This window comes from Zonotrichia albicollis, chromosome 31, assembly GCF_047830755.1.
Source record: "Zonotrichia albicollis isolate bZonAlb1 chromosome 31, bZonAlb1.hap1, whole genome shotgun sequence".
Classification (NCBI taxonomy): Eukaryota; Metazoa; Chordata; class Aves; order Passeriformes; family Passerellidae; genus Zonotrichia; species Zonotrichia albicollis.
This window is the reverse complement of record NC_133849.1, coordinates 5,922,579-5,949,114: the sequence shown is the minus strand read 5'-3', so window position 1 is coordinate 5,949,114 and position 26,536 is coordinate 5,922,579. Positions and strand designations below refer to the sequence as shown.

The 26,536-nt window shown below is 62.3% G+C and overlaps 1 protein-coding gene and 2 long non-coding RNA genes across 3 annotated transcripts in view; all 3 read left to right on the top strand.

Annotated features, from left to right (window-relative positions):
* Window positions 1-22,016, top strand: part of SYNGAP1 (synaptic Ras GTPase activating protein 1) — a gene marked incomplete in the record, with an annotated part of 59,167 nt that extends 37,151 nt beyond the window's left edge. Inside the window, 5 exon segments of the mRNA XM_074530081.1 lie at window positions 1,508-2,405; window positions 4,351-4,524; window positions 9,993-10,204; window positions 13,485-13,577; window positions 21,732-22,016. Of these exon segments, the coding sequence (XP_074386182.1) occupies window positions 1,508-2,405; window positions 4,351-4,524; window positions 9,993-10,204; window positions 13,485-13,577; window positions 21,732-21,870 (1,516 nt within the window).
* Window positions 4,590-7,357, top strand: LOC141725942 (uncharacterized). Its single transcript, XR_012577503.1, has 5 exons — window positions 4,590-4,762; window positions 4,820-5,583; window positions 5,640-6,114; window positions 6,434-6,531; window positions 7,343-7,357. It is a non-coding gene; the product is annotated as an uncharacterized LOC141725942 (long non-coding RNA).
* LOC141725941 (uncharacterized) lies at window positions 16,220-19,407 on the top strand. Its single transcript, XR_012577502.1, has 3 exons — window positions 16,220-17,346; window positions 17,392-18,715; window positions 19,028-19,407. It is a non-coding gene; the product is annotated as an uncharacterized LOC141725941 (long non-coding RNA).
* Window positions 22,017-26,536: the final 4,520 nt, after the last annotated feature.

The window sequence follows — 26,536 nt, the reverse complement described above, 5'->3', positions numbered from 1 at the left end:
GGAATGTTTGGGATGAGAACATTTGGGATGAGGATGGGAACGTTCAGGATGGGAATGTTTGGGATGGTGGGGGAGGAATGTTTGGGATGGGAACGTTTGGGATGAGGATGGGAACGTTCGGGATGGGAATGTTTGGGATAGGAACGTTTGGGATGGAGACAGGAACATTCAGGCCAGGGATGGGACAGGTGGGGATGGGACGGGACAGGGACAGCAGTGGGACGACAATCCCAGAGATGGATTTGGGGCCATGTCCAACCGCCCTCACCCCCTGTGTGTGTGTGCTCCCCATCTCGTGTCCCGTGTCCCGTGTCCCCTGTCCCCAATCCCACGTCCCCTCCATCCCTTGCTATCGCCCCATCCCATATCCCCATATCCCGTATCCCACCCCATATCCCCATCCCATCTCCCCATCCCATATCCCCATATCCCGTATCCCATCCCGTATCCTCCCATCCCTCCACCCCCTGTCCCCAATCCCATTGTCCCGTCTATCCGTCACCATCTCCACACCCCATATCCCATCCCATATCCCCTCATCCCCTGTCCCCAATCCCACGTCCCCTCCATCCCTCGCTATCGCCCCATCCCATATCCCCATATCCCGTATCCCACCCCATATCCCCATCCCATCTCCCCATCCCATATCCCACCCCGTATCCTCCCATCCCTCCACCCCCTGTCCCCAATCCCATGTCCCCTCTATCCGTCACCATCTCCACACCCCATATCCCATCCCATATCCCCACCCAATGTCCTCTGTCCCCCTTCGTGTCCCATCTCCCCCATCTCCCCACCCCATATCCCTCACCCCCACCCCATATCCCCCATCCCCACCCCATCTCTCTCACCCCATTTCCCCCCTCCCCATCCCACATTGCCCACTCCATATCCCCTGTACCCCACACGCCCGTACCCCACATCCTTCCCCATATCCCACCCCCACATCCCACCCCACTCCCCCATACCCCCATCCCTCCCCACATCCCTCTCCACATCGCCCCCAATATCCCTATATCCCATACCCCCCATCCTGCCCCACATCCCGCCCCACATACCACCCCCATCCCACCCCACATCCCCCAATATCCCCATATCCCATATTTTCATCCCATACCCCATCCCTCCCCACATCCTGCCCCATATCCCATAACCCCCATCCCTCCCCCCACGTCCTGCCCCATATCCCACCCCATACCCCACCTCCCACCCCATATCCCCCCAATATCCCCACACCCCCGTACCCCCTATCCCCCCGCATATTCCCATACCCCATACTACATCCCGCCCCACATCCCCGTATCCCAAACCCCACCCCAAATTCCCGTGCCCCACACCCCCGTACCCCACATCCTGCCCCATATCCCTCCCCACACCCCTGTACCCCCATCCCACCCCACATCCCCCCCAATATCCCCACACCCCCATACCCCCATCTCTCCCCACCTCCCGCCCCATATCCCCCCGTCCATCCCCCCGTCCATCGGTCCGTCCGTCCGTCCCGCAGCTCCATGGACGTGCCGCGCCTGCCGTCGCCGCCGCAGGAGAAGGGTCCGCCGGAGGTGCTGGTGCTGAGCCGCCCGCCGCTCGCCCGCTCCTCGCCCGCCTACTGCACCAGCAGCTCGGACCTCACCGAGCCCGAGGGCGGCCGCGGCGGCGCGCTGGGCGTGGGCAAGAGCGTCTCCATGCTGGACCTGCAGGACGGACGCGTGGACAGCATCCCCAGCCTGCCGGCCGAGCTGCTGGCCGGGGGCGCGGCGCCGGGGGGCGCGGGCCAAGGGGGGCTGCGGCCCGGGCGGCTCTCGCAGGGCAGCGCCTCCAGCCTGGCCCCGCCGCGCCTGGGCGTGCCCGAGCCCGGCGGGCCGCAGCTGCGGGTGCCGCTCTCCTTCCAGAACCCGCTCTTCCACCTGGCCGCCGACGGGCCCCTGCGCGGCCCCGACGGGCCCGGAGGAGGAGGCGGCGGCGGCGGCGGGAGGGGCGAGGGGGGCGGCCCGCCGGACGGGGGACACTACGTGGGGGGAGTGGCCCCGCCGCCGCTGCACGGCTACAGCAAGAGCGAGGAGCTGGCGACCCCTCCCCAAAAACACATCACGCACAGCCACAGCTACAGCGACGAGTTCGGGCGGCCCGGAGGCGACTTCGGGCGCAGGCAGCTGTCGCTCCAGGACACGCTGGCGCCGCCCCAGATCACCATCGGGGCGCCCCCGCCGCCCACCCCGCGGGGGTCGCGGGCGGGGAAGGGGGGCGGGGGGCCCCAGGCGCTGGGGGTGCCCCAGAAGCCGCGCCCGGCCAGCGGGAACCTGCTGGCATCGCCCGAGCCCGCCTACGGCCCGGCCCGCTCCCGCCAGCCCTCGCTGGCCAAGGAGGCCTCGGTGGCCGGCATGAAACCGCCCGTCACCAAGCAGGTGAGGGGACAGCCAAGGGGGGACAGCGGGGGGGACAGAGGGGACAGCAAAGGGGGGACGGGGGGACAGAGGGGGGACAGCAAAGGGGGGACAGAGGGGACAGAGGGGGGACAGCAAAGGGGACAGCAAAGGGAACAGTGCGGGGACACAGGGGACAGCAAAGGGGACGGAGGGGGATAGAGGGGAGAGAGGGGACGGGGGAAGAGAGGGGATTGCAGGGAGAGAGGGGACAGCGCGGGGACAGCAGCGGGGACTGAGGGGGGATAGAGGGGACAGAGGGTACAGCACCAGGGACAGCGGCGGGGACAGGGGGGACAGAGGAGAGGACGGACAGCGGGGACAATGGGGACAGAGTGGACAGTGGGAACAGAGGGGACACAGGGAACAGTGGTGGGGACAGGAGGAATAGAGGGGACAGTGGGGACAGAGGGGACAGTGGGAGGGGTGGGGGACAGTGGGGATGTGGGGGGATACGTGGGGTTGGGGACATGTGGGGACATGGGGACACTGAGGGACACTGGGGGACATGGGGAGATATGGGGACATTGGGGGGTGTGGGGGACATTGAGGACAGTGGGGACATTGGGGGAGATTGGGGACATGCGGGACATTGGGGGGCGTGAGGGACTTTGGGGACATTGGAGACTTTGGGGGTGGGGGGGATATGGGGGATGTGTGGGGCGTTGGGAGGTGTGGGGGCACTGGGAGACACTGGGAGACATGGGGGGTTATGGGGACATTATGGGGACACTGGGGGACATGGGGACATTGGCATGTGGGACACGGGGACACGCTGGGGACAGGGTGGTGAAGGGGGAACCGAACTCATCTTTGTGTCCCCCTGTGTCCCCCCCCCGTCCTGCTGTGTCCCCACATCCCCGTGTCCCCATGCCTGCCCGGTGTCCTCAATGTCCCCAATGTCCCCCTTTATCCCTGTGGTCCCCGTGTCTGCCATCTCTTCCATATCCCCATATTCCCCACTGTCCCTGTGTCCCCTCCCTGTCCCTTTGTGTCCCCTGGGTGTCGCCATGTCCCCACTGTCCCCATGTCCCCGTGTCTCTTTGGTATCCCTGTATCCCCTCCCTGTCCCCTCACTGTCCCTGTGTCCCCACACTGTCCCCTCACTGTCTTGGTGTTGCCACATTGTCCCCATGCTGTCCCCACACTGTCCCCTCGGTGTCCCACTCTGTCCCCATGTCCCCTCCCTGTCCCCAATGTCCCCATGTTCCCCCATGTCCCCTCCCTGTCCCCATGTCCCTCACTGTCCCCATGTCCCTCCCTGTCCCCGTGTCCCTGGGCTGTCCCCATGTCCCTATGTCCCCTCCCTGTCCCCATATTCCCAAATTGTCCCCATGTCCCCTCACTGTCCCCATGCCCCTGGGCTGTCCCCATGTCCCCTCACTGTCCCCATGTCCCTCACTGTCCCCATGTCCCCTCACTGTCCCCACATCCCCATGTTCCCCTGATGTCCCTGTGTCCCCTCACTATCCCCATGTCCCTCCCTGTCCCCATGTCCTCTGTGTGTGCCCATGTCCCCGATGTTCCCATGTCCCTGGATTGTCCCCACGTCCCTCACTATCCCCATGTCCCTTGTGTGTCCCCATGTCCCTCCCTGTCCCCATGTCCCCTTGCTGTCCCTGATGTCCCCATGTCCCCGGGCTGTCCCCATGTCCCCTGTGTGTCCCCATGTCCCCATGTCCCCATGTCCCTGGATTGTCCCCATGTCCCTCCCTGTCCCCATGTCCCCTCACTGTCCCCATGTCCCTCACTGTCCCCATGTCCCTGGGCTGTCCCTGATGTCCCCATGTCCCCGCTGTCCCCATGTCCCTGGGCTGTCCCTGATGTCCCCATGTCCCTGGGCTGTCCCTGATGTCCCCATGTCCCCGATGTCCCTGGGCTGTCCCTGATGTCCCCATGTCCCCGCTGTCCCCCGGTGTCCCCGCAGGCGTCGCAGACGCCGTCGACGCTGAACCCGGTGCTGCCGGCGTCGGAGCGCACGGTGGCCTGGGTGTCCAACATGCCGCACCTGTCGGCCGACATCGAGAGCGCGCACATCGAGCGCGAGGAGTACAAGCTCAAGGAGTACTCAAAGTCCATGGACGAGAGCCGGCTGGACCGGGTAGGGCAGGTGTGACTGCCACAGGTGTGCCCAGGTGTGACTGATACAGGTGTGCCCAGGTGTGACTGGTACAGGTGTGCTCAGGTGTGAGTGATACAGGTGTGTGAGGGATCCAGGTGTGAGGGGTACAAGCTCAAGGAGCGCTCCAAGTCCATGGACGAGAGCCGGCTGGACCGGGTAGGGCAGGTGTGACTGCCACAGGTGTGCCCAGGTGTGACTGATACAGGTGTGCCCAGGTGTGAGTGATACAGGTGTGTGAGTGATACAGGTGTGTGAGTGAGCCAGGTGTGCCCAGGTGTGAGTGATACAGGTGTGTGAGGGATCCAGGTGTGAGGGGTACAAGCTCAAGGAGTGCTCCAAGTCCATGGACAAGAGCCGGCTGGACCGGGTAGGGTAGGTGTGACTGCCACAGGTGTGCCCAGGTGTGACTGATACAGGTGTGACTGGGACAGGTGTGACTGGTACAGATGTGATCAGGTGTGTGACTGATACAGGTGTGTGATTGGTACAGGTGTGTGAGTGATACAGGTGTGCCCAGGTGTGAGGGGTACAAGCTCAAGGAGTACTCAAAGTCTATGGACAAGAGCCGGCTGGACCGGGTAAGGACTCAGGTGTGAGTGACCCAGGTGTGACTGGGACAGGTGTGACTGATACAGGTGTGCTTAGGTATGTGATTGGTACAGGTGTGTGAGGGATCCAGGTGTGTGAGTGATACAGGTGCATGAGGGACCCAGGTGTGAGGAGTACAAGCTCAAGGAGCGCTCCAAGTCCTTGGACGAGAGCCGGCTGGACCGGGTAGGGCAGGTGTGACTGCCACAGGTGTGACTGGGACAGGAGTGACTGGTACAGGTGTGCTCAGGTGTGTGATTGATACAGGTGTGCTCAGGTGTGTGATTGGTACAGGTGTGATCAGGTGTGTGACTAGTACAGGTGTGTGATTGGTACAGGTGTGTGAGTGAGCCAGGTGTGCCCAGGTGTGAGGGGTACAAGCTCAAGGAGCGCTCCAAGTCCATGGACGAGAGCCAGTGGGACCGGGTAGGGCAGGTGTGACTGCCACAGGTGTGCTCAGGTGTGACTGAATGATACAGGTATGCTCAGGTGTGTGACTGCCACAGGTGTGCCCAGGTGTGACTGATACAGGTGTGCTCAGGTGTGTGATTGGTACAGGTGTGTGAGGGACCCAGGTATGTGACTGGTACAGGTGTGTGAGGGATCCAGGTGTGAGCGGTACAAGCTCAAGGAGTGCTCCAAGTCCGTGGACGAGAGCCGGCTGGACTGGGTAGGGCAGGTGTGACTGCCACAGGTGTGACTGGGACAGGTGTGACTGATACAGGTGTGTGAGTGATACAGGTGTGCCCAGGTGTGTGACTGATACAGGTGTGTGAGGGATCCAGGTGTGAGCGGTACAAGCTCAAGGAGTGCTCCAAGTCCATGGACGAGAGCCGGCTGGACCGGGTAGGGACTCAGGTGTGAGTGACCCAGGTGTGACTGGGACAGGTGTGACTGATACAGGTGTGCTTAGGTATGTGATTGGTACAGGTGTGTGAGGGATCCAGGTGTGTGAGTGATACAGGTGCATGAGGGACCCAGGTGTGAGGGGTACAAGCTCAAGGAGCGCTCCAAGTCCATGGACGAGACCTGGCTGGACCGGCTAGGGAGGTCCAGGTGTGAGTGTACAGGTGTGCTCAGTTGTGTGATTGGTACAGGTGTGTGAGGGATACAGGTGTGCCCAGGTGTGATCAGGTGTGTGACTGGTACAGATGTGCCCAGGTGTGAGGGGTACAAGCTCAAGGAGCACTCCAAGTCCATGGACGAGAGCCGGCTGGACCGGGTAGGGACTCAGGTGTGAATGGGACAGGTGTGACTGGGACAGGTGTGCCCAGGTGTGCAGGGATCCAGGCGTGCCCAGGTGTGAGGGGTACAAGCTCAAGGAGTGCTCCAAGTCCATGGACGAGAGCCGGCTGGACCGGGTAGGGACTCAGGTGTGAGTGACCCAGGTGTGCCCAGGTGGTGTGTCCAGGTGTGAGTGATACAGATGTGTGAGGGATCCAGGTGTGCTCAGGTGTGAGTGACACAGGTGTGCTCAGGTGTACCCAGGTGTGACAGGTTCAGGTGTGCTCAGGTGTTCTGAGGTGTGTCCGGGTGTGCAGGGATCCACCAGACAATGCTGGTGGAGCTCAGGTGTATAGATGTTCAGGTGTGTAGATGTTCAGGCGTGCAGGGATCCAGGTATGCAGATATTCCAATATCCAGGTGTGCCCAGGTGTGCCCAGGTGTTCAGGGATCCAGGGGATGGTCCTAGTGGAGCTCAGGTGTGCAGGGATCCATGTGTGCCCAGGTGTGCAGGCTCCATTAGACCCCATGCACCTCAGGTGATGATGCTGGTGGACCTCAGACATGTCAGGTGTGGCCAGGTGTGGCCAGGTGTGGCCAGGTGTGCCCTGTGGCAGGTGGAGGAGTACAGGGATGACATCCAGGTGTGTCAGATGTGCACAGGTGTCACCAGGTACCATAGGTGTGCCCAGGTGTGCTCAGATGTGCCTGTAGCTGGGTGTAGGGGGTGTGCAGGGATCCAGGTGTGCCCAGGTGTGCAGGGATCCAGGTGTGCCCAGGTGTGCAGGCTCCACAAGATGACCCCATGTACCTCAGGTGATGATGCTGGTGGGTCTCACGTGTGCCAGGTGTGCCCAGTGTCAGGTGGGGAGCATGAGGAGGACATCCAGGTGTGTCAGGTGTCCCCAGGTTCATCAGGTGTCCCCAGCTTTCCCAGGTGCTCTAACTGTCCCCAGGTGTTGCCAGGTACCGTAGGTGTGCCCAGGTGTGCTCAGGTGTGCCCTGTGGCACATGGAGGAGTACGAGGAGGACATTCAGGTGTGTCAGGTGTCACCAGGTACTGTAGGTGTGCCCAGGTGTGCCTGTAGCTGGGTGTAGGGGGTTCCCAGCTGTGCCCAGGTGTGCCCTGTGGCAGATGGAGGAGTACGAGGAGGACATCCAGGTGTGTCAGGTGTCCCCAGGTGCATCAGGTGTCCCCAGCTTTCCCAGGTGCTGTAACTGTCCCTGGGTGTTGCCAGGTACCGTAGGTGTGCCCAGGTGTGCTCAGGTGTGCCCTGTGCCAGATGGAGGAGTACGAGGAGGAGATCCAGGTGTGTCAGGTGTCCCCAGGTGCGTCAGGTGTGCCCAGGTGTCACCAGGTGCTGTAGGTGTGCCCACGTGTGCCCAGGTGTGCCTGTAGCAGGGTGTAGAGGGTTCCCAGGTGTGCCGGGTGTGCCGGGTGTGCCCAAGAGTGTCAGGTGTGCCAAGATGTCCCCCTTAGGCAGGTGAAGGAGTACGAGGAGGAGATCCACTCGCTGAAGGTGTGTGACAGGTGTGACAGGTGTGCCCTTAGCTGTGCCCAGGTGTGACAGGTGTGCCCGTAGCAGGGTTGTAGCTGTACCCAGGTGTGTCCAGGTGTGACAGGTGTGCCCATGTAGCTGTGCTCAGGTGTGACAGGTGCGCCCATAGCGGGGTGTAGAGGTTCCCATGTGTGACAGGTGTGCCTGTAGCTGTGCCCAGCTGTGGCCAGGTGTGACAGGGGTGACAGGTGTGCCCATAGCAGGGTTGTAGCTGTACCCAGGTGTGTCCAGATGTGACAGGTGTGCCCATAGCAGGGTTGTAGCTGTACCCAGGTGTGTCCAGGTGTGACAGGTGTGCCCGTAGCTGTGCCCAGGTGTGTCCAGGTGTGACAGGTGTGCCCGTAGCAGGGTTATAGCTGTACCCAGGTGTACCCAGGTGTGACAAGTGTGCCCATAGCTGTGCCCAGGTGTGACAGGTGTGCCCATGGCTGTGCCCAGGTGTGACAGGGGTGACAGGTGTGCCCATAGCTGTGCCCAGGTGTGACAGGTGTGCCCATAACGGGGTTGTAGCTGTGCCCAGGTGTGGCCAGGTGTGGCCAGGTGTGGCCAGGGCCCTGCAGTGTCCCTTTGGCAGGTGAAGGAGTACGAGGAGGAGATCCACTCGCTGAAGGAGCGGCTGCACAGGGACAGGGGGGTGTGACAGGTGTGCCCATAGCTGTGCCCAGGTGTAACAGAGGTGACAGGTGTGCCCGTAGCAGGGTTATAGCTGTACCCAGGTGTGACAGGTGTGACAGGTGTGCCCATAGCTGTGTCCAGGTGTGCCCATAGCTGTGCCCAGGTGTGACAGAGGTGACAGGTGTGCCCGTAGCAGGGTTATAGCTGTACCCAGGTGTGACAGGTGTGACAGGTGTGCCCATAGCTGTGTCCAGGTGTGCCCATAGCGGGGTGTAGGGGTTCCCAGGTGTGCCCAGGTGCGGCCAGGGCCCTGCAGTGTCCCTTTGGCAGGTGAAGGAGTAGGAGGAGGAGATCCACTCGCTGAAGGAGCGGCTGCACAGGGACAGGGGGGTGTGACAGGTGTGACAGGTGTGCCCATAGCTGTGCCCAGCTGTCCCCAGGTGTGACAGGTGTGCCCGTAGCGGGGTGTAGGGGGTTCCCAGGTGTGCCCGTAGCAGGGTTATAGCTGTACCCAGGTGTACCCAGGTGTGACAGGTGTGCCCATAGCTGTACCCAGGGGTGACAGGTGTGCCCGTAGCAGGGTTATAGCTGTACCCAGGTGTGTCCAGGTGTGACAGGTGTGCCCGTAGCTGTGCCCAGGTGTGACAGGTGTGCCCATAGCAGAGTTGTAGCTGTACCCAGGTGTGTTCAGGTGTGGCCAGGGCCCTGCAGTGTCCCTTTGGCAGGTGAAGGAGTACAAGGAGGAGATCCACTCGCTGAAGGAGCGGCTGCACAGGGACAGGGGGGTGACAGGTGTGCCCATAGCTGTGCCCAGGTGTGACAGATGTACCCATAGCAGGGTTGTAGCTGTACCCAGGTGTGCCCAGGTATGCTCAGGTGCGGCCAGGGCCCTGCAGTGTCCCTTTGGCAGGTGAAGGAGTACGAGGAGGAGATCCACTCGCTGAAGGAGCGGCTGCACAGGGACAGGGGGGTGTGACAGGTGTGACAGGTGTGCCCATAGCTGTGCCCAGGTGTGCCCATAGCAGGGTGTAGGGGTTCCCAGGTGTGGCCATACCTGTGCTCAGGTGTGACAGATGTGCCCATAGCTGTGCCCAAGTGTGACTGGTGTGCCCATAGGAGGGTTGTAGCTGTACCCAGCTGTGCCCAGGCGCGCCCAGGTGTGGCCAGGGCCCTGCAGTGTCCCTTTGGCAAGTGAAGGAGTATGAGGAGGAGATCCACTCGCTGAAGGAGCGGCTGCACAGGGACAGGGGGGTGTGACAGGTGTGACAGGTGTGCCCATAGCTGTGCCCAGGTGTGACAGGTGTACCCGTAGCAGGGTTGTAGCTGTACCCAGGTGTGCCCAGGTGTGTCCAGGTGTGCCCGTAGCTGTGCCCAGGTGTGACAGGTGTGCCCATAGCAGGGTTGTAGCTGTACCCAGGTGTGCCCAGGTGCGGCCAGGGCCCTGCAGTGTCCCTTTGGCAGGTGAAGGAGTACGAGGAGGAGATCCACTCGCTGAAGGAGCGGCTGCACATGTCCAACCGCAAGCTGGAGGAGTACGAGCGGCGCCTGGTGACGCAGGAGGAGCAGACCAGCCGCATCCTCCTGCAGTACCAGCAGCGCCTGGAGCTCAGCGAGAAACGGCTCCGGCAGCAGCAGCAGGAGAAGGACTCGCAGATCAAGAGCATCATCGGCAGGTGAGGGACACACGGGGACAGCGGGGACACCCTGGGGACACGGGGACAGACAGAGACATGGGGACATGGGGACAGACAGGGACACAAAGGGACACAGGCACACAGGGACTCGCAGATCAAGAGCATCAGCGGCAGGTGAGGGACACATGGGGACAGCGGGGACACCCTGGGGACACAGGGACACACAGGGACATGGGGACATGGGGACACACAGGGACAGTGGGACACACGGGGACACGGGGACAGACAGGGACATGGGGGTACAGGGGCACACAGGGACACTGGTACAGACAGAGACAAACAGGATGTGGGGACAGACAGGGACATGGGGACACAGAGGGACAGGCAGGAACACACAGGGTCATGGGGACACACAGGGACTCACAGATCAAGAGCATCATTGGCAGATGAGGGACACACGGAGACAGCAGGGACAGCCTGGGGACACGAGGACACATGGGGACACACAGAGACATGGGGACATTGGGGACAAACAGGGCAATGGGGACACAGGAACTGACAGGGAAATGGGGACACACAGGGACAGGGACACACAAGGACTCGCAGATCAAGAGCATCATTGCCGGTGAGGGACACACGGGGACAGCGGGGACAGCCTGGGGACCCACAGGGACATGGGGACAGACAGGGTATGGGAACACGGGGACACACAGGGATGTGGGGATACAGGGACACAGGGACATGGGGACAGCCAGGGGACATGGGGAAGCTGGGGACAGAAAGGGACATGAGAACATGGGTTACAGCCAGGGGACAGCCAGGGGACATGGGGACAGCCAGGGGACAGTCAGGGACATGGGGACAGCCAGGGGACGTTGGGGATGGACAGGGGACATGGGGATGTTGGGGATAGACAAGGGACATAGGAACAGACAGGGACATGGGGACAGACAGGGGACACAGGGATGTGGGACACACAGGGACAGCCAGGGGACACTGGGGACACACAGGGACGTGCAGGGATGTGGGGACACACGGGGACCGCAAGGGGACTTTGGAGACATCAGGGACATCGAGGGGGACACAGGGACATCAGGCTACAGGGACATTGGGGACACACAGACAGACACAGGGGACACAGGGACACGGGGGACACAGGGACACAGGGGGACAGAAGGACACAGGGGACACAGGGACACAGGGACACAGGGGACACAGGAACACAGGGGACAGAGGGACACAGGGGGACAGAAGGACACAGGGACACAGGGGACACAAGGATGTGGGGGTGACACAGGCCCATGTAGGACACGAGTAACACAGAGGTGACACGGGGACACCAAGGGACCTGGGGACATGGTGTTGCCCATGTGTGTCCCCACAATTGTCCCCAAGTCCCTGGCTGGCCCCAGCGTGTCCCCATGTGCCTGAGTGTGTCCCCAGAGGTGTCCCCACATCCCTGAGATGCCAGGGGTGTCCCTGGGTGTGTCCCCATGTCCCTGGGCTGTCCCCAGGTGTGTCCCCAAGGTGTCCCTGGGGCTGTGCCCAGGTGTGTCCCCCTGTCCCCAGGTGTGTCCCCCTGTCCCTGGGTGTGTCCCCATGTCCCTGGGCTGTCCCCAGGTGTCCCCATGTGCCTGAGTGTGTCCCCAGAGGTGTCCCCACATCCCTGAGATGCCAGGGGTGTCCCTGGGGCTGGCCCCATGTCCCTGGGCTGTCCCCGGGTGTGTCCCCAAGGTGTCCCTGGGTGTCCCCAAGGTGTCCCTGGGGCTGTCCCCAGGTGTGTCCCCCTGTCCCTGGGTGTGTCCCCACATCCCTGGGCTGTCCCCATGTCCCCGGGGGGTGTCCTGGGTGTGTCCCCATGTCCCTGGCTGTGTCCCCAGCAGTGTCCCCACATCCCTGGGCTGTCCCCGGGGGGTGTCCCTGGATATATCCCCCTGTCCCTGGGCTGTCCCCCTGTCCCTGGGCTGTCCCCGGGTGTGTCCCCATGTCCCTGGGTGTGTCCCTGGGTGTATCCCCATGTCCCTGGGTGTGTCCCCGGGGGGTGTCCCCCTGTCTCTGGGCTGTCCCCCTGTCCCCGGGCTGTCCCTGGGTGTGTCCCCATTGTCCCTGGGCTGTCCCTGGGTGTGTCCCCCTGTCCCCGGGTGTGTCCCTGGGCTGTCCCCGGGTGTGTCTCCATGTCCGCAGGTGTGTCCCTGGGCTGTCCCCGGCTGTGCCCCCATGTCCCTGGCTGTGTCCCTGGGCTGTCCCCCTGTCCCCGGGCTGTCCCCGGGTGTGTCCCCCTGTCCCCGGGTGTGTCCCCCTGTCCCCGGGCTGTCCCCGGGTGTGTCCCCCTGTCCCCGGGTGTGTCCCCATGTCCCCGGGTGTGTCCCCATGTCCCTGGGCTGTCCCCGGGTGTGTCCCCATGTCCCTGGGTGTGTCTCCGGGTGTGTCCCTGGGCTGTCCCCAGGTGTGTCCCCCTGTCCCCGGGTGTGTCCCCCTGTCCCCGGGTGTGTCCCCGGGTGTGTCCCCATGTCCCTGGCTGTGTCCCTGGGCTGTCCCCCTGTCCCCGGGCTGTCCCCGGGTGTGTCCCCCTGTCCCCGGCTGTGTCCCCATTGTCCCTGGGCTGTCCCCGGGCTGTCCCCGGGTGTGTCCCCATGTCCCTGGCTGTGTCCCTGGGTGTGTCCCCTGTCCCTGGGCTGTCCCCGGGTGTGTCCCTGGGCTGTCCCCGGGTGTGTCCCCCTGTCCCCGGGTGTATCCCCATGTCCCCGGGTGTGTCCCCCTGTCCCTGGGCTGTCCCCATGTCCCTGGGTATGTCCCCGGGTGTGTCCCCCTTGTCCCTGGGCTGCCCCCGGGTGTGTCCCCATGTCCCCAGGGTGTGTCCCCCTGTCCCTGGGTGTGTTCCCAGGTGTGTCCCCACATCCCTGGGTGTGTCCCTGGGTGCATCCCCATGTCCCTGGGTGTGTCCCCGGGGGGTGTCCCCCTGTCTCTGGGCTGTCCCCATGTCCCTGGGTGTGTCCCCGGGGGGTGTCCCCCTGTCTCTGGGCTGTCCCCATGTCCCCGGGGGGTGTCCCTGGGCTGTCCCCCTGTCCCTGGGCTGTCCCCGGGTGTGTCCCCATTGTCCCTGGGCTGTCCCCGGGTGTGTCCCCGGGTGTGTCCCCCTGTCCCCGGGTGTGTCCCTGGGTGTGTCCCCATTGTCCCTGGCTGTGTCCCTGGGTGTGTCCCCATTGTCCCTGGGCTGTCCCCGGGTGTGTCCCCATGTCCCCGGGGGGTGTCCCTGGGCTCGGCCGGGGATGTCCCCGGGGGGGTGGCAGCATGACCCCGGTGAAGCCTGGCCCCGCAGGCTGATGCTGGTGGAGCAGGAGCTGCGCAGGGATCACTTGGGCGCCCACGACCCATCCGAGGGCCGGCGGCGGCTGCTCGACGCTCAGGTGGAAATTACAATGTCATTGCTCTGCTCCGTGTGACATCGGCCATCCCACGCCGCGCTGGGGGCGGGCTGCGGGTCCCGGGGGGGAGCTGGGGGTCCTTGGGGGGTGTTTGGGTATTTTGGGGGCGTTATTGGGAGTCCCTATGGGGGTGTTTGGGTATTTTGGGGGCGTTACTGGGGGTCCCGGGGGGTGTGTGGGTGTTTTGGGAGCGTTATTGGGGGTCCCTGTGGGGGTATTTGTGTGTTTTGGGAGCGTTATTGGGGGTCCCCAGGGGGGTATTTGGGTGTTTTGGGGGGATTATTGGGGGTCCCTAGGGGGGGTATTTGGGTGTTTTGGGGGCGTTATTGGGGGTCCCTAGGGGGGTATGTGGGTGTTTTGGGGGTCCCTATGGGGGGATTTGGGTATTTTGGGTGTTTTGGGGGGAGTTATGGGGGTCCCTATGGGAGTCTGGGGGCATGATGGGTGTCCCGAGGGGGTTTTGGGGGGATTATTGGGGGTCCCAGGGGGGTATTTGGGTGTTTTGGGGGGATTATTGGGGATCTATGGGGGTATTTGAGTATTTTGGGGGGCTTATTGGGTGTCCCTAGGGGGGTATCTGGGGGGTTATGTGTGTCCCTAGAGGGGTCTGGGGGTATCTGGGGGGGTTATGGGTGTCCCTAGGGGGGTATTTGGGTATTTTGGGGGGGTTATGGGTGTCCCTAGGGGGCTTTGGGGGGTCCTGGGGGGGGGTTTAAAGGGTTATTGGGTGTCCCGAGGGGGTGTTTGGGGGGTTATTGGGGGTATTTGTGGATTTTGGGGGTGTTATGGGTGGTCCCTAGACCATTTGGGGGAGTCTGGGAGGGTTTTGGGGGGGTTTATGGGTGTCCCTGTGGGGCTCTGTGGGGGTTTTGGGACATTACGGGGGGCTATGGGTGTCCCTATGGGGGTATTTGGGGGGGTCATTGGGGGGATTTGGGGGGGTTATGGTGTCCCTGGGAGGATTTGGGGGGGGGTCTGGGGGTATCGGGGGGGGGGGGTTATGGTGTCCCATGGGGGGTTTGGGGGGGGTCTGGGGGAGTTTTGGGTGTCCCTGAGGGGTATCTGGGTATTTTGGGGGCATTATTGGGGGGCTTAGGGGCGTCCCTAAGGGTATTTGGGGGGTTATGGGTGTCCTGGGGGGGTATTTTGGGGGGCTTAGGGGTGTCCCGAGGGGGTATTTGGGGGAATTTGGAGGGGTATTTGGGGTATTTGGGGGGGTTATGGTGTCCCGGGGGGGTTTTGGGGGGGTTTTGGGGGTCTCTGGTTGTCCCCGCGGGGGTTTAGGGGTGTCCCAGGGGGGGTTTTGGGGGGTCATTTGTTGTCTCTGGGGGAGCGTTGGGGGATTTTGGGGGGTTTAGGGGATTTTGGGGTGTTATTTGGGGTCTCTGGGGGTATTTGGGTGTCCCGTGGTGGGTTTGGGGGGGGTCTGGGGGGCTTTTGAGGGGGTCTGTGGGTGTCCCCGGGGGGTTTTGGGGGGATAATTTGGGGTCTGTGGGGATTTTTGGGGGTCTTTGGGTGTCCCCGGGGGGATTTTTGGGATTATTTGGGAATTTTTGGGGACCCTCGGGAGGGGCTCCTGTCACCTCTGGGGGCCTTGGGGGGGACAGGGCCACCCCCGAGGGGACAATGGGACCCCTGGAGGGGGGGACAGGGACCCCTGGAGGGGACAGGGCCACCCCCAGGGGGGACAGGGCCACCCCCAGAGGGGACAACAGGACCCCAAGAGGGGACCTGAGGGGGACAGGGCTACCCCTGGGGGGACAAAGTGACCCCCCAGAAGGACAGGGACACCCCCCAATGGGGACAAAGTGACCCCTGGAAGGGACAGGGCCACCCCTGGAGGGACAGGGCCACCCCCGGTTGGGACAAGGCCACCCCTGTGGGGACAAAGCGGCCCCCAGAGGGGACACAGGGCCACCCCCGGGGTGACACCAGAGGGACATTTCAGGGCGGAGGTGACACCGCCCCACCCCCCACGCCAGGGACAGCACCACCCCCGTGTCCCCAAGGCCACCCCAGTGTCCCCCCCCCAGTGACGGGGCCATTCCCGAGCCCCCTCCTTGGGTCGGGGTCACCCCAGGGCCACCTTGGGGCCACCTTGGGGCCACTTTGGAGCCACCTTAGGGCCACCTAAGGGACCATCTCAAGGCCACCCTGGGGTCACCTCAAGGGCCACTTCAAGGCCACCCCAGGGTCGCTTCAGGGTCACCTAAGGTACCATCTCAAGGCCACCCTGGGGTCACCTCAGGGGCCACCTCACGGCCACCTTGGGGTCACCACAAGGCCACCTCGGGGTCGCCCCAGGGCCACCTCAGGGGCCACCCCAGGGCTACCTCAAGGCCACTTTGGGGCCACCTTGGGGCCACTTCAGGGTCACCTCAGGGCCACCTAGAGGCCACTTTGGGGTCACCTCAGGGCTACCCTGGCGTCACCTCAGGACCACCTCAGGGTCACCCCAGGGCCACCTCGGGGTCAGGCCGGCCGGGCCGTGTCCCCGCGCGGCGCGGTGGCCGCGGTGGCCCTGATGTCCCCTCCCGTGTCTCTCTTGTCACAGCTGTCCGTCAGGTAGCGCGGCCCGGCCCCGCCAGTGGCACCGGACCCTCGGCCACCGGTGACACCCCAGGTGGGTCCTTGTCCCCTCCCTGTCACCCCCCGGGCCGCACAGGGGGACCCTTGGGGACACGGATCCCACATGTCCCCAAGGCCCTCCTGTGTCCCTAAGGGACATTGGGGACCCTTGGGGACATGGATCTGGAATGTCCCCAAGCGCTCTGCTGGCCCCAAGGGACACTGGGGACACTTCACGGGTGTCCCCATGTCCCTCCCATGTCCCCGTGTCCCTCCCATGTCCCTCAGGCTCATTGGGGACCAGAGGGGACACAGATCCAGGTGTCCCCAAGACCCTTTTCTGTCCCCAAGGGACATTTGAGACCTCTGGGGACATGGATCTGGAATGTCCCCATGTCCCTCCCATGTCCCTCATGGGCACTGGGGACTCCTTGGGGACACGGATCCAGGTGTCCCCAAGGGATGTTGGGGACCCTTGGGGACACAGATCTGAGTGTCCCCATGTCCCTTCCCCCTCCCTCAGGAACACTGGGGACACAGATCCAGGTGTCCCCATGGACCCCTTGGGGACACAGATCCAGGTGTCCCCAAGGGATGTTGGGGACCCTTGGGGACACAGATCTGGGTGTCCCCATGTCCCTCCCATGTCCCCGTGTCCCTCCCATGTCCTTCAGGAACACTGGGGACACGGATCCAGATGTCCCCAAGGGACATTGGGGACCACTGGGGACATGGATCCAGATGTCCCCAAGAGCCTCTTGTGTCCCCAGGGGACACTGGGAACCCTTGGGGACATGGATCTGGAATGTCCCCAAGCGCTCTGCTGGCCCCAGGGGACACTGGGGACACTTCATGGGTGTCTCCATGTCCTTCCCATGTCCCCATGTCCTTCAGGCACATTGGGGACCACTGGGGACACAGATCTGGAATGTCCCCATGTCCCTCCAGTGTCCCCATGTCCCTCATGGGCACTTGGGACTCCCTGGGGACACAGATCCAGGTGTCCCCATGTCCCTCCCGTGTCCCTCAGGCACACCGGGGACCCTTGGGGACACAGATCCAAGATGTCCCCAAGGCCCTCCTTGTCCCTCAGGGGCATTGGGGACACAGATCTGGGTGTCCCCATGTCTCTCTTGTGTCCCCATGTCCCTGAGGGACACTGAGGACTTCTTGAGGACACGGATCCAGGTGTCCTTCAGGGGACAATGGGGACTCTTGGGGACACAGATCCAGGTGTCCCCAAGACCTTTTTCTGTCCCCAAGGGGACACTGGGGACCCTTGGAGACACGGATCTGGAGTGTCCCCATGTCCCTGAGGGACACTAGGGAGGGACTCCTTGGGGACACAGATCCAGGTGTCCCCAAGGGGACACTGGGGACCACTGGGGACACAGATCAAGGTGTCCCCATGTCCCTCCCGTGTCCCTCAGGCACATTGGGGACCCTTGGGGACACGGATCCCACATGTCCCCAAGGCCCGCCTGTGTCCCTAAGGGACATTGGGAACCCTTGGGGACATGGATCTGGAGTGTCCCCATGTCCCTCATGGGCACTGGGGATTCCTTGGGGACACGGATCCAGGTGTCCCCAAGACCCTTTTCTGTCCCCAAGGGACACTGGGGTCACAGATCCGGATGTCCCCATGTCCCTCCTGTGTGCCCGTGTCCCTGCTACATCCCTCAGGGACATTGGGAAGCCTTGGGGACACTTGGGGACACAGATCCAAGATGTCCCCAAGACCCTCCTGTGTCCCCATGTCCTTCAGGGCACAAGGGACCCCTTGGGGACACAGATCAGGGTGTCCCCGTGTCCCTCCTGTGTCCCCATGTCCCTCAGGACCCCATGGGGACACCACCCCCGGTGTCCCCGTGTCTCTCCTGTGTCCCCATGTCCCTTGGGGACATGGCTTCAGGTGTCCCCACATCCCTCCTGCTGTCCCCATGTCCCTCCTGGTGTCCCCATGTCCCCCAGGGACATGGACCAAGGTGTCCCAATGTCCCTCCTGGTGTCCTCCTGTCCCTGCCGTGTCCCTCCCGTGTCACCTGGGCACACGGATCCAGGTGTCCCCTTGTCCCTTCTGTGTCCCCATGTCCTTTAGAGACATGGGGAACCCCTTGGGGACACTGTCCCAGGTGTCCCTTTGTCCCTCCTGATGTCCCCATGTCCCTTAGGGACACTGAGGACCCTTTGAGGACACCACCTCAGGTGTCCCCATATCCCTCCAGGTGTCCCCATGTCCTTCCTGGTGTCCCCATGTCCCTTAGGGACACTGAGGACCCTTTGAGGACACCACCTCTGGTGTCCCCATATCCCTCCAGGTGTCCCCATGTCCTTCCTGGTGTCCCCATGTCCTTTAGAGACATGGGGAACCCCTTGGGGACACTGTCCCAGGTGTCCCTCTGTTCCTGCTGGTGTCCCCATGTCCCTCCTGGTGTCCCCATGTCCTTTGTGGACACTGAGGACCTCTTGGGGACACCACCCCTGGTGTCCCCATGTCCTTTGTGGACACTGGGGACCCTTTGGGGACACTGGGGACCCCTTGGGGACACCACCCCCAGTGTCCCCATGTCCCTCCAGGTGTCCCCATGTCCCTTGTGGTGTCCCCATGTCCCTTGTGGACACTGAGGACCTCTTGGGGACACCACCCCAGGTGTCTCCATGTCCCTCCTGGTGTCCCCATGTCCCTTAGGGACACTGGGGAACCTCTGGGGACACTGGGGACCCTTCGGGGACACCACCCCAGGTGTCCCCATGTCCCTCCTGGTGTCCCCATGTCCCTTAGGGATACTGGGGACCCTGTGGGGACACCACTCCTGGTGTCCCCATGTCCTTTGTGGACACTGGGGATCCCTTGGGGACACCACCCCAGGTGTCCCCATGTCCCTCCTGGTGTCCCCATGTCCCTTGTGGACACTGAGGACCTTCGGGGACACCACCCCAGGTGTCCCCATGTCCCTCCTGGTGTCCCCATGTCCCTTGTGGACACTGAGGACCTTCGGGGACACCACCCCAGGTGTCCCCATGTCCCCTCAGGTGCCACCACCGGCCCTGTCCCCACCCCCTGGAGGTGCCACCATTGTCCCCACGGTTTGGGGGGGTTTGGGGTGGGGTTGTCACCAAATGTCCCCCAGCGCTGGCGCCGCGTCACCGTCACCATCCTCGTGTCTTGTGTCTGTCCCCATCTCACCGGGGGGGAGGTGACACCCGTGTCCGTGTGCCATGTCCTGTCACCAGGGTGGGCGGGGACACTGCGGGGGTGGGGACAGTTTGGGGGGGGACAGTTTGGGGGGGGGGGTTGGGACAGTTTGGGGGGGTTGGGGACAATTGAGGCAGCACCAGGACAATTGGGGGGTGGGGACAATTCTAGGTGGGGGTGGGGACAATTTTGGGGGTGAATCTCCTCCGTTTTGGGGACAAACCGAGGGCGTCCCGCCTTCAATTTTTGGGGTTAATTTTGGGGTGAAACTTTCAGGGTCGGGGCTAACTTTAGGGGTTCAGGGTCAACTTTAGGGTTATTTTTAGGGGGTCAGGGTTAACTTTAGAGAGTCGGGGTTAATTTGAGGGGTTCAGGGTTAATTTTAGGGGTTCAGGGTTAACTTTAGGGTTAATTTTAGGGGGTCAGGGTTAATTTTAGGGGTTTAGGGTTAATTTTAGAGTTTAGGGTTATTTTTAGAAGATTGGGGTTAATTTTAAGGGGTCGGGGTTAATTTTAGGGGGTCTGGTTATTTTGAGGGTTAGGTTAATTTTAGGAGTTCAGGGTTAACTTTAGGGTTAATTTGAGGGGTTCAGGGTTAATTTTAGGGGGTCAGGGTTAACTTTAGGGTTAATTTTAGGGGGTCAGGGTTAATTTAAGAGGTCGGGGTTGATTTTAGGGGTCAGGGTTAATTTGAGGGGTTCAGAGTTAATTTTAGGGGTTGGAGTAAATTTGAGGGTTATTTTTAGGGGGCCGGGTTAACTTTAGGGTTAATTTTAAGGACCGCGTTTAATTTTAGGGGGTCGGGCTTGATTTTAGAGGATCAGGGTTAATTTGAGGGGGTCGGGGTTAATTTTTGGAGGTCAGGGTTAGTTTTAGGGGGTCCAGATTAATTTTGGAGTTAATTTTAGGGATTCTGGATTGATTTTAGGGCTTCAGGGTGAATTTGAGAGGTTCAGGGTTAATTTGAGAGGTTCAGGGGTTAATTTGCAGGGTTCAGGATTAACTTTAGGGTTAATTTTAAGGGGTCGGGTTAACTTTAGAGGGTTGGGGTTAATTTTAAGAGTTCAGGGCTAATTTGAGGGGTTCAGGGTTAATTTTAGGGTTAATTTGAGGGGTTCAGGTTTATTTTTAGGGGATCAGGGTTAATTTTAAGGGCTCAGGGTTAATTTTAGAGTTTCAGGGTTACTTTTAGGGGGTTGGGGTTTAATTTGAGGGGTTCAGAGTTAATTTTGCGGTTAATTTTAGGGAGTTGGTTATTTTGAGGGGTTCAGGGTTAACTATAGGGTTAATTTTAGGGCGTCAGGGTAATTTTAGGGTTAATTTTAGGGGGTCAGGGTTAATTTTAAGGACTCGGGGTTGATTTTAGGGGTCAGGGTTAATTTGAGGGGCTCAGGTTTATTTTTAGGGGTTCAGGGTTAATTTTAGGGGTTCGGGTTAATTTTAGGGTTAATTTTAGGGGGTCAGGGTTAACTTTAGGGGTTCAGGGTTAATTTTAGGGGTTTAGGGTTAATTGTAGTGTTAATTTTAAGGGGTTAGGGTAAATTTGAGGGGGTCGGGGTTGAATTTAGGGTGTCAGGGTTAATTTTAAGGTTAATTTGAGGGGGTCGGGGTTAACTTCAGAGGGTCAGGGTTAATTTTAGGGGGTCAGGGTTAACTTTAGGGGTTCAGGGTTAATTTTAGGGGTTTGGGGTTAATTTTAGGGTTAACTTTAGGGGTTCAGGGTTAACTTTAGGGTTAATTTGAGGGGGTCAGGGTTAATTTTAGGGGTCGGGGTTAATTTGAGGGGGTCAGGGTTAATTTTAGGGGGTCAGGGTTAACTTTAGGGTTAATTTTAGGGGTTCAGGTTTAATTTTAGGGGGTCGGAGTTAATTTGAGGGTTACTTTTAGGGGGTCAGCGTTAATTTTAGGGGTTCAGGGTTAACTTTAGGGTTAACTTTAGGGGTTCAGGGTTAATTTTAGGGGGTCAGGGTAATTTTAGGGGTCAGGGTTAACTTTAGGGTTAACTTTAGGGGTTCAGGTTTAATTTTAGGGGTTCGGGGTTAATTTTAGGGTTAATTCGAGGGGGTCAGGGTTAATTTGAGGGGGTCAGGGTTAATTTGAGGGGTTCGGGGTGAACTCCGGGGCGGGTCAGGGATGGTTTTTGGGTGCATTCGCGTTGATTTTGGGGCCGCCCCGAGGGCCCCGCGCCGGTGCCGCAGGTGAGTGAGCCCCGCCCGGGGTGGGGCGGGGGACGCTCGGGGACAATCGGGACAATCGGGGGACAATGAGGGGACATTGAGGGGACACTGAGGGGACACTGAGGGGACACTCGGGGGACACCGAGGGCGGCGCTGGCCGGGGCGGGGGGGTGAATGAGCCCCCTCGGTGCCTTGCAGGAGAGGCAGCTTTCCGCCGTGGGTGCAGCAGACCCGGGTGTGATTTGGGGGGGCCGGGGGGGTCCCCGGGCGGCCCCCGCCTCCGCCCCCGCCACCCCCGATCACGGCCAACGGCTGCGAGCGGCGCGGCCCCGCTGCTGAGCACTGACCCCCCGCCCCGGGGTCGCCGGGACCCCCCCCCTCAAACCAAACCGCACCCGCACCCCCCCTTGAGTCCCCCCGAAACCCCCCCAGCCCTGGGGGAAAAAAGGGGGAAAGGGGAGGGCGGGGGGGAGGGGGGAACACCCGGAGACCCCCGGGGTGAGGAGGAGGAGGAGGAGGAGGAGGAGGAGGAGGCGAGGGGGGCTCGCGTTTGGGGGGGGGGTCTCTGTCACGCGAGGAATTCGGGGGGTTTGCGCGAGGAAATTTTTGGGGGGATCCTCGTGCAGCAGATCCTCGTGCAAAGGGCTCCTCGCGCGGGGGAAACGGGGGGGGCGGACAGGAATTGGGGGTCCCCGTGCGACAATTTGGGGTCCCCGTGTGAGAATTTGGGGGTCCCCGTGTGAGGAATTGGGATCCTCGTGTGAGAATTTTGGGGTCCCCGTGTGAGAATTTTGGGGTCCCCGTTCCAGGAATTGGGGTCCCCACGTGAGAATTTGGGGTCCCCGTTTGAGAATTTGGAGTCCCCGTGTGGATTTTGGGGCCCCCGTTCAGGAATTGGGGTCCCCGTGTGACGATTTGGGGGTCCCCATGTCAGGAATTTGGGGTCCCCGTTCCAGGAATTGGGGGTCCCCGTGTAAGAATTTGGGGGTCCCCGTGTGAGGAATTGGGGTCCCCATGTGAGAATTTTGGGGGTCCCCGTGTGAGGATTTTGGGGATCCCTTGCGAGGATTTCGGGTCCCCCTGCAAGGGCTCCTCGTGCCACCATCGCCTCGTGTCACCAAGAGGAATTTGGGGGGTCCTCGTGTGCCAGAGCCCCCGAGTGTCACCAAGAGGAATTTGGGGGGTCCTCGTGTGCCAGAGCCCCCCGAGTGTCACCAAGAGGAATTTGGGGGGTCCTCGTGTGCCAGAGCCCCCCGAGTGTCACCAAGAGGAATTTGGGGGGTCCTCGTGTGCCAGAGCCCCCCGAGGGTCACCAAGAGGAATTTGGGGGCTCTGAGTGGCCACCAGCTCCTCGTGTCACCAAGAGCCCCCCGAGTGCCACCACGTCCTCGTGTCACCCAGAGGAATTTGGGGGGCTCCGAGTGGCACCGGGGCCAGCCCAGCCCTCGTGTGAGGGTCCCGAGTGCCACCAGCTCCAGTGTCACCAAGAGCCCCCCGAGTGCCACCACGTCCTCGTGTCACCAAGAGGAACAGGGGGGTCCTCGTGCAAGAGCCCCCCCGAGTGCCACCAGCTCCTCGTGCCACCAAAAGCTCCTTGGGTGCCACCAGCTCCTCAAGTGCCACCAGCTTCTCGTGTCACCAAGAGCTCCCCAAGTGCCACCAGCTCCTCGTGTCACCAGGACCTCGTGCAGGAGAAATTGGGGGGGGGGGTCTTTGTGCCACCAAGAGACCCCCGAGTGCCACCAGGCCTGGCCCGGCGGGTCCCTGGTGTCACCGGGGTCTGTCTGCCACCGGGACCCCCCTGAGCACCGGGACCCCCGAAATTTCACCGTCCTCGTGCACCGGGACCCCCCCTCAGGACCCTCGAGTTTCCCTCCCCCCTCGGGACCACCAGAGACCCCCCCCCCATCAATCAGCGCCGTCACCGAGCACCGGGACCCCCCCCCCCTCGAGCATTGACCCCCCTCATTGTGCACCGGGACCACCGGAAACCCCCCCCGAATCATCGAGACTACACCGGACCCCCCCTCAAACATCGCCAGCCTCGGGCACCGGGACCACCGGAGACCCCCCCGAATCAGCGAGCACCGGGACCCCCCCTCCGTGCACGGGGACCACCAGAGACCCCCCCCAAATCACCGAGCACCGGCACCACCGGAGACCCCCCCGAATCACCGAGCACCGGGACCTCCCCCGTGCACCGCCCCCCCCCTCGTGCACCAGCACCGGGACTGGACCCTCCTCGAGCACCGGGACCCCCCCCCCGTGCATTGACCCCCCCTCACTGAGCACCGGGACTGGGACTGAACCCCCCCTTGAAACCCGGGACCCCCCCGGGCACCGGGACCCCCCTCGGGCAGCGCCACCCCCGAGCACCGGGACTGGGACCGGACCCCCCCCTCGTGTACCGACCCCTCCGAGCACCGGGCCCGGACCCCCCTTTGTGCCCCCCCACCCATCACGGGGGTTCCGCCCCCTCCCCTTTGACCCCCTCGGGAACAGCACCGGGACTGGGGGGGGCCCAGAGCGGGACTGGGGGGGCTCCGAGCGCTGGGGGGGGCACAGGGGGGACCCCAGCACCGGGGGGGTCCCTTGGGGCTCAATCCTGTGACCCCTCCCGTTATCAGCCGGGACCCCCGTTATCACCAGGGACCCCCTCCCAATTTACCGGGACCCCCCCCATTCACCGCCTCCCCCCGTTCACCGACACCCCCAAAGCGCTGGAGCCCCCCAGTCCATGAGACCCCCCCCAGTGCGCCAGGACCCCCCACTCACCGCCCCTCCCCATCCATGGGACCCCCCCCTCACCGCCCCCACTCACCAGGACCCCGCAATCCATGGGAACCCCCCCACACTCACCAGATCCCCCCAATCCATGGGATCCCCCACACTCACCGGACCCCCCCACACTCACCAGACCTCGCCCCCCACTTCGGCACCCCCCGGGCCCCCCCCCCCCATTGATTGAACCCCCCCAGAAACGCCCCCAGCCCCTCCCCCCTCGGCCCCTCCGAGCCCCCGGCCCGCGTTGGGCCCCGCCGGGGCCGGGCTGGCTCCACCCCCCGGGGCCCCCCCGAGCCCCCAGGACCCCCGAGCCCCCCCGGTGGGGCCGGGCTGGCTCCACCCCCCGGGGCCGCCGCTGAGCGGAGCCTTTCAATAAACGCCGATCGGTCTTGTAGCCGCGCCCACAGCGGGGCGGGGGCCGCGCAGGGCGGCCAATGGGGAGCGGGTGAGCGGGAGGGTTAGAAAGGACAATGAATGGGAGCGTGGGAAAAGGGGCGGGGCCCCGTGAGCACCGGCCAATGGAGAGCTGAGGAGGCGTGGCCTGGGATTGAGTGGGAAGGGGCCGGCAAGGAATGGGGCGTGGAAAGGGGGCGGGGCCCCGGGAGAGGCTGCCAATGGAGAGCGGAGGGGGCGTGGCCTGAGTTTGGGCGGGTAGGGGCCGGCAAGGAGTGGGGGTGAAATTACCCCGAAATTACCCCCAAAAAACCCAAATCCCCCCAAACTCCGGGGGAAATACTCCAAAAATACCCCAAAATTGCTCCCCTTCAAAAAAAAAAAATCGAAACTCCAGTCAGGGACCATACAATGACCCCAAATCCCCACAAAATTGCCCCACATCCAATCAGGGAGGCTCAAATTCATGTAGGAACGCCCAGATTTACTCGGGATGCTCAACACCCAGTCGGAACCACCTAAAATCTTCTCAGGACCCCTTAAAATCCCCCCCAGATTCCTGCAGGCCCCCCCCAAAATCCCCCTCAAATCCTCTCAGAGCCCCAATTCTCCATAGCGGCCCCCCCAAAATCTCCACAAACCCTCCAGGGCCCTCAATTCTCCCTCAGATTCCCTCTAATCCCCTCATATCCCCTCAGCACCCCCAAACCCCCGCACAACCCCCCTAAACTCCCTCAGGAGCCCCGGTTCTCCCTCAGGAACACCTAAAACCCGCTCAGGATCCCCATTTCCCCTCAGAACCCTCCAAAACCTCCCAGACCCCCTCAGGATTCCCCAAAATCCTTCATGACCCCTCAGGATTCCCAGATCCCCTCAGGACCCACAGTTATCCCTCAGGAACAACCAAAACCCCTCAGGATCCCCCACTTGTCCTCAGGACCCCAAATTCTCCCTCATGACATCCCAGTCCTCCTCAGATCCCCCCAAATCCCCTCAGGACCTCCCAAATCCCCTCAGGACCCTGCAAATCTCCTCAGGACCCCTCACATCACTTCAGAACGCCCCAGTCGCACTCAGAATCCCCCAAATTCCCTCAGGACCCCAAATTCTCCCTCAGGACTCCTACAAATCCCCTCAGAACCCCCAAATCCCCTCACGACCCCAGATTCTACCTTCGACCCTCCAAACCCCCTCAGGACTCCAATTTCTCGTCAGGACCCCAAATTCTCCCTCATGACACCCCGGCCCCCCTCAGATCCCCTCAAATCCCCTAAGGACCTCCCAAATCCCCTCAGGACCTCCCCAGTCCCCCTCAGAATCCCTGAAATCCCCTCAGGACGCTCGGTATCCCTCAGGACCCCACAAATCCCCTCAAGACTCCCCAAATCCCCTCAGAACCCCTCACATCACCTCAGGAACCCCCAGTCCCTTTCAGAATCCGACAAATCCCCTCAGAACCCCTCACATCCCCTCAGGAACCCCCCAGTCCCTTTCAGAATCCCACAAATCCCCTCACGACCCCGGATTCTCCCTCCGGACCCTCCAAACCCCCTCAGGACCCCCCAAATCCCCTCACATCTCCTCAGCCCTCCCCAGTCCCCTCATAATCCCCCCAACCCCCTTCTCACCGTCCCCCCCGCTCCCGGTGCTGACCGCGGTCGCTGTCGCCCATCCCGCGCTGCCGGGGGGGGTCCCGGGACTCTCTCGGCGCCCCCAAATTCCCGCCCTGTCCCCGCCCCCCGCGGCCTCAGCCCCGCTCCGCCGCCGCTGGGCCCCACCGGGACCACAATGCCCACAATGCACCGCGGCTCTGCCGGAAGCGGCCGCC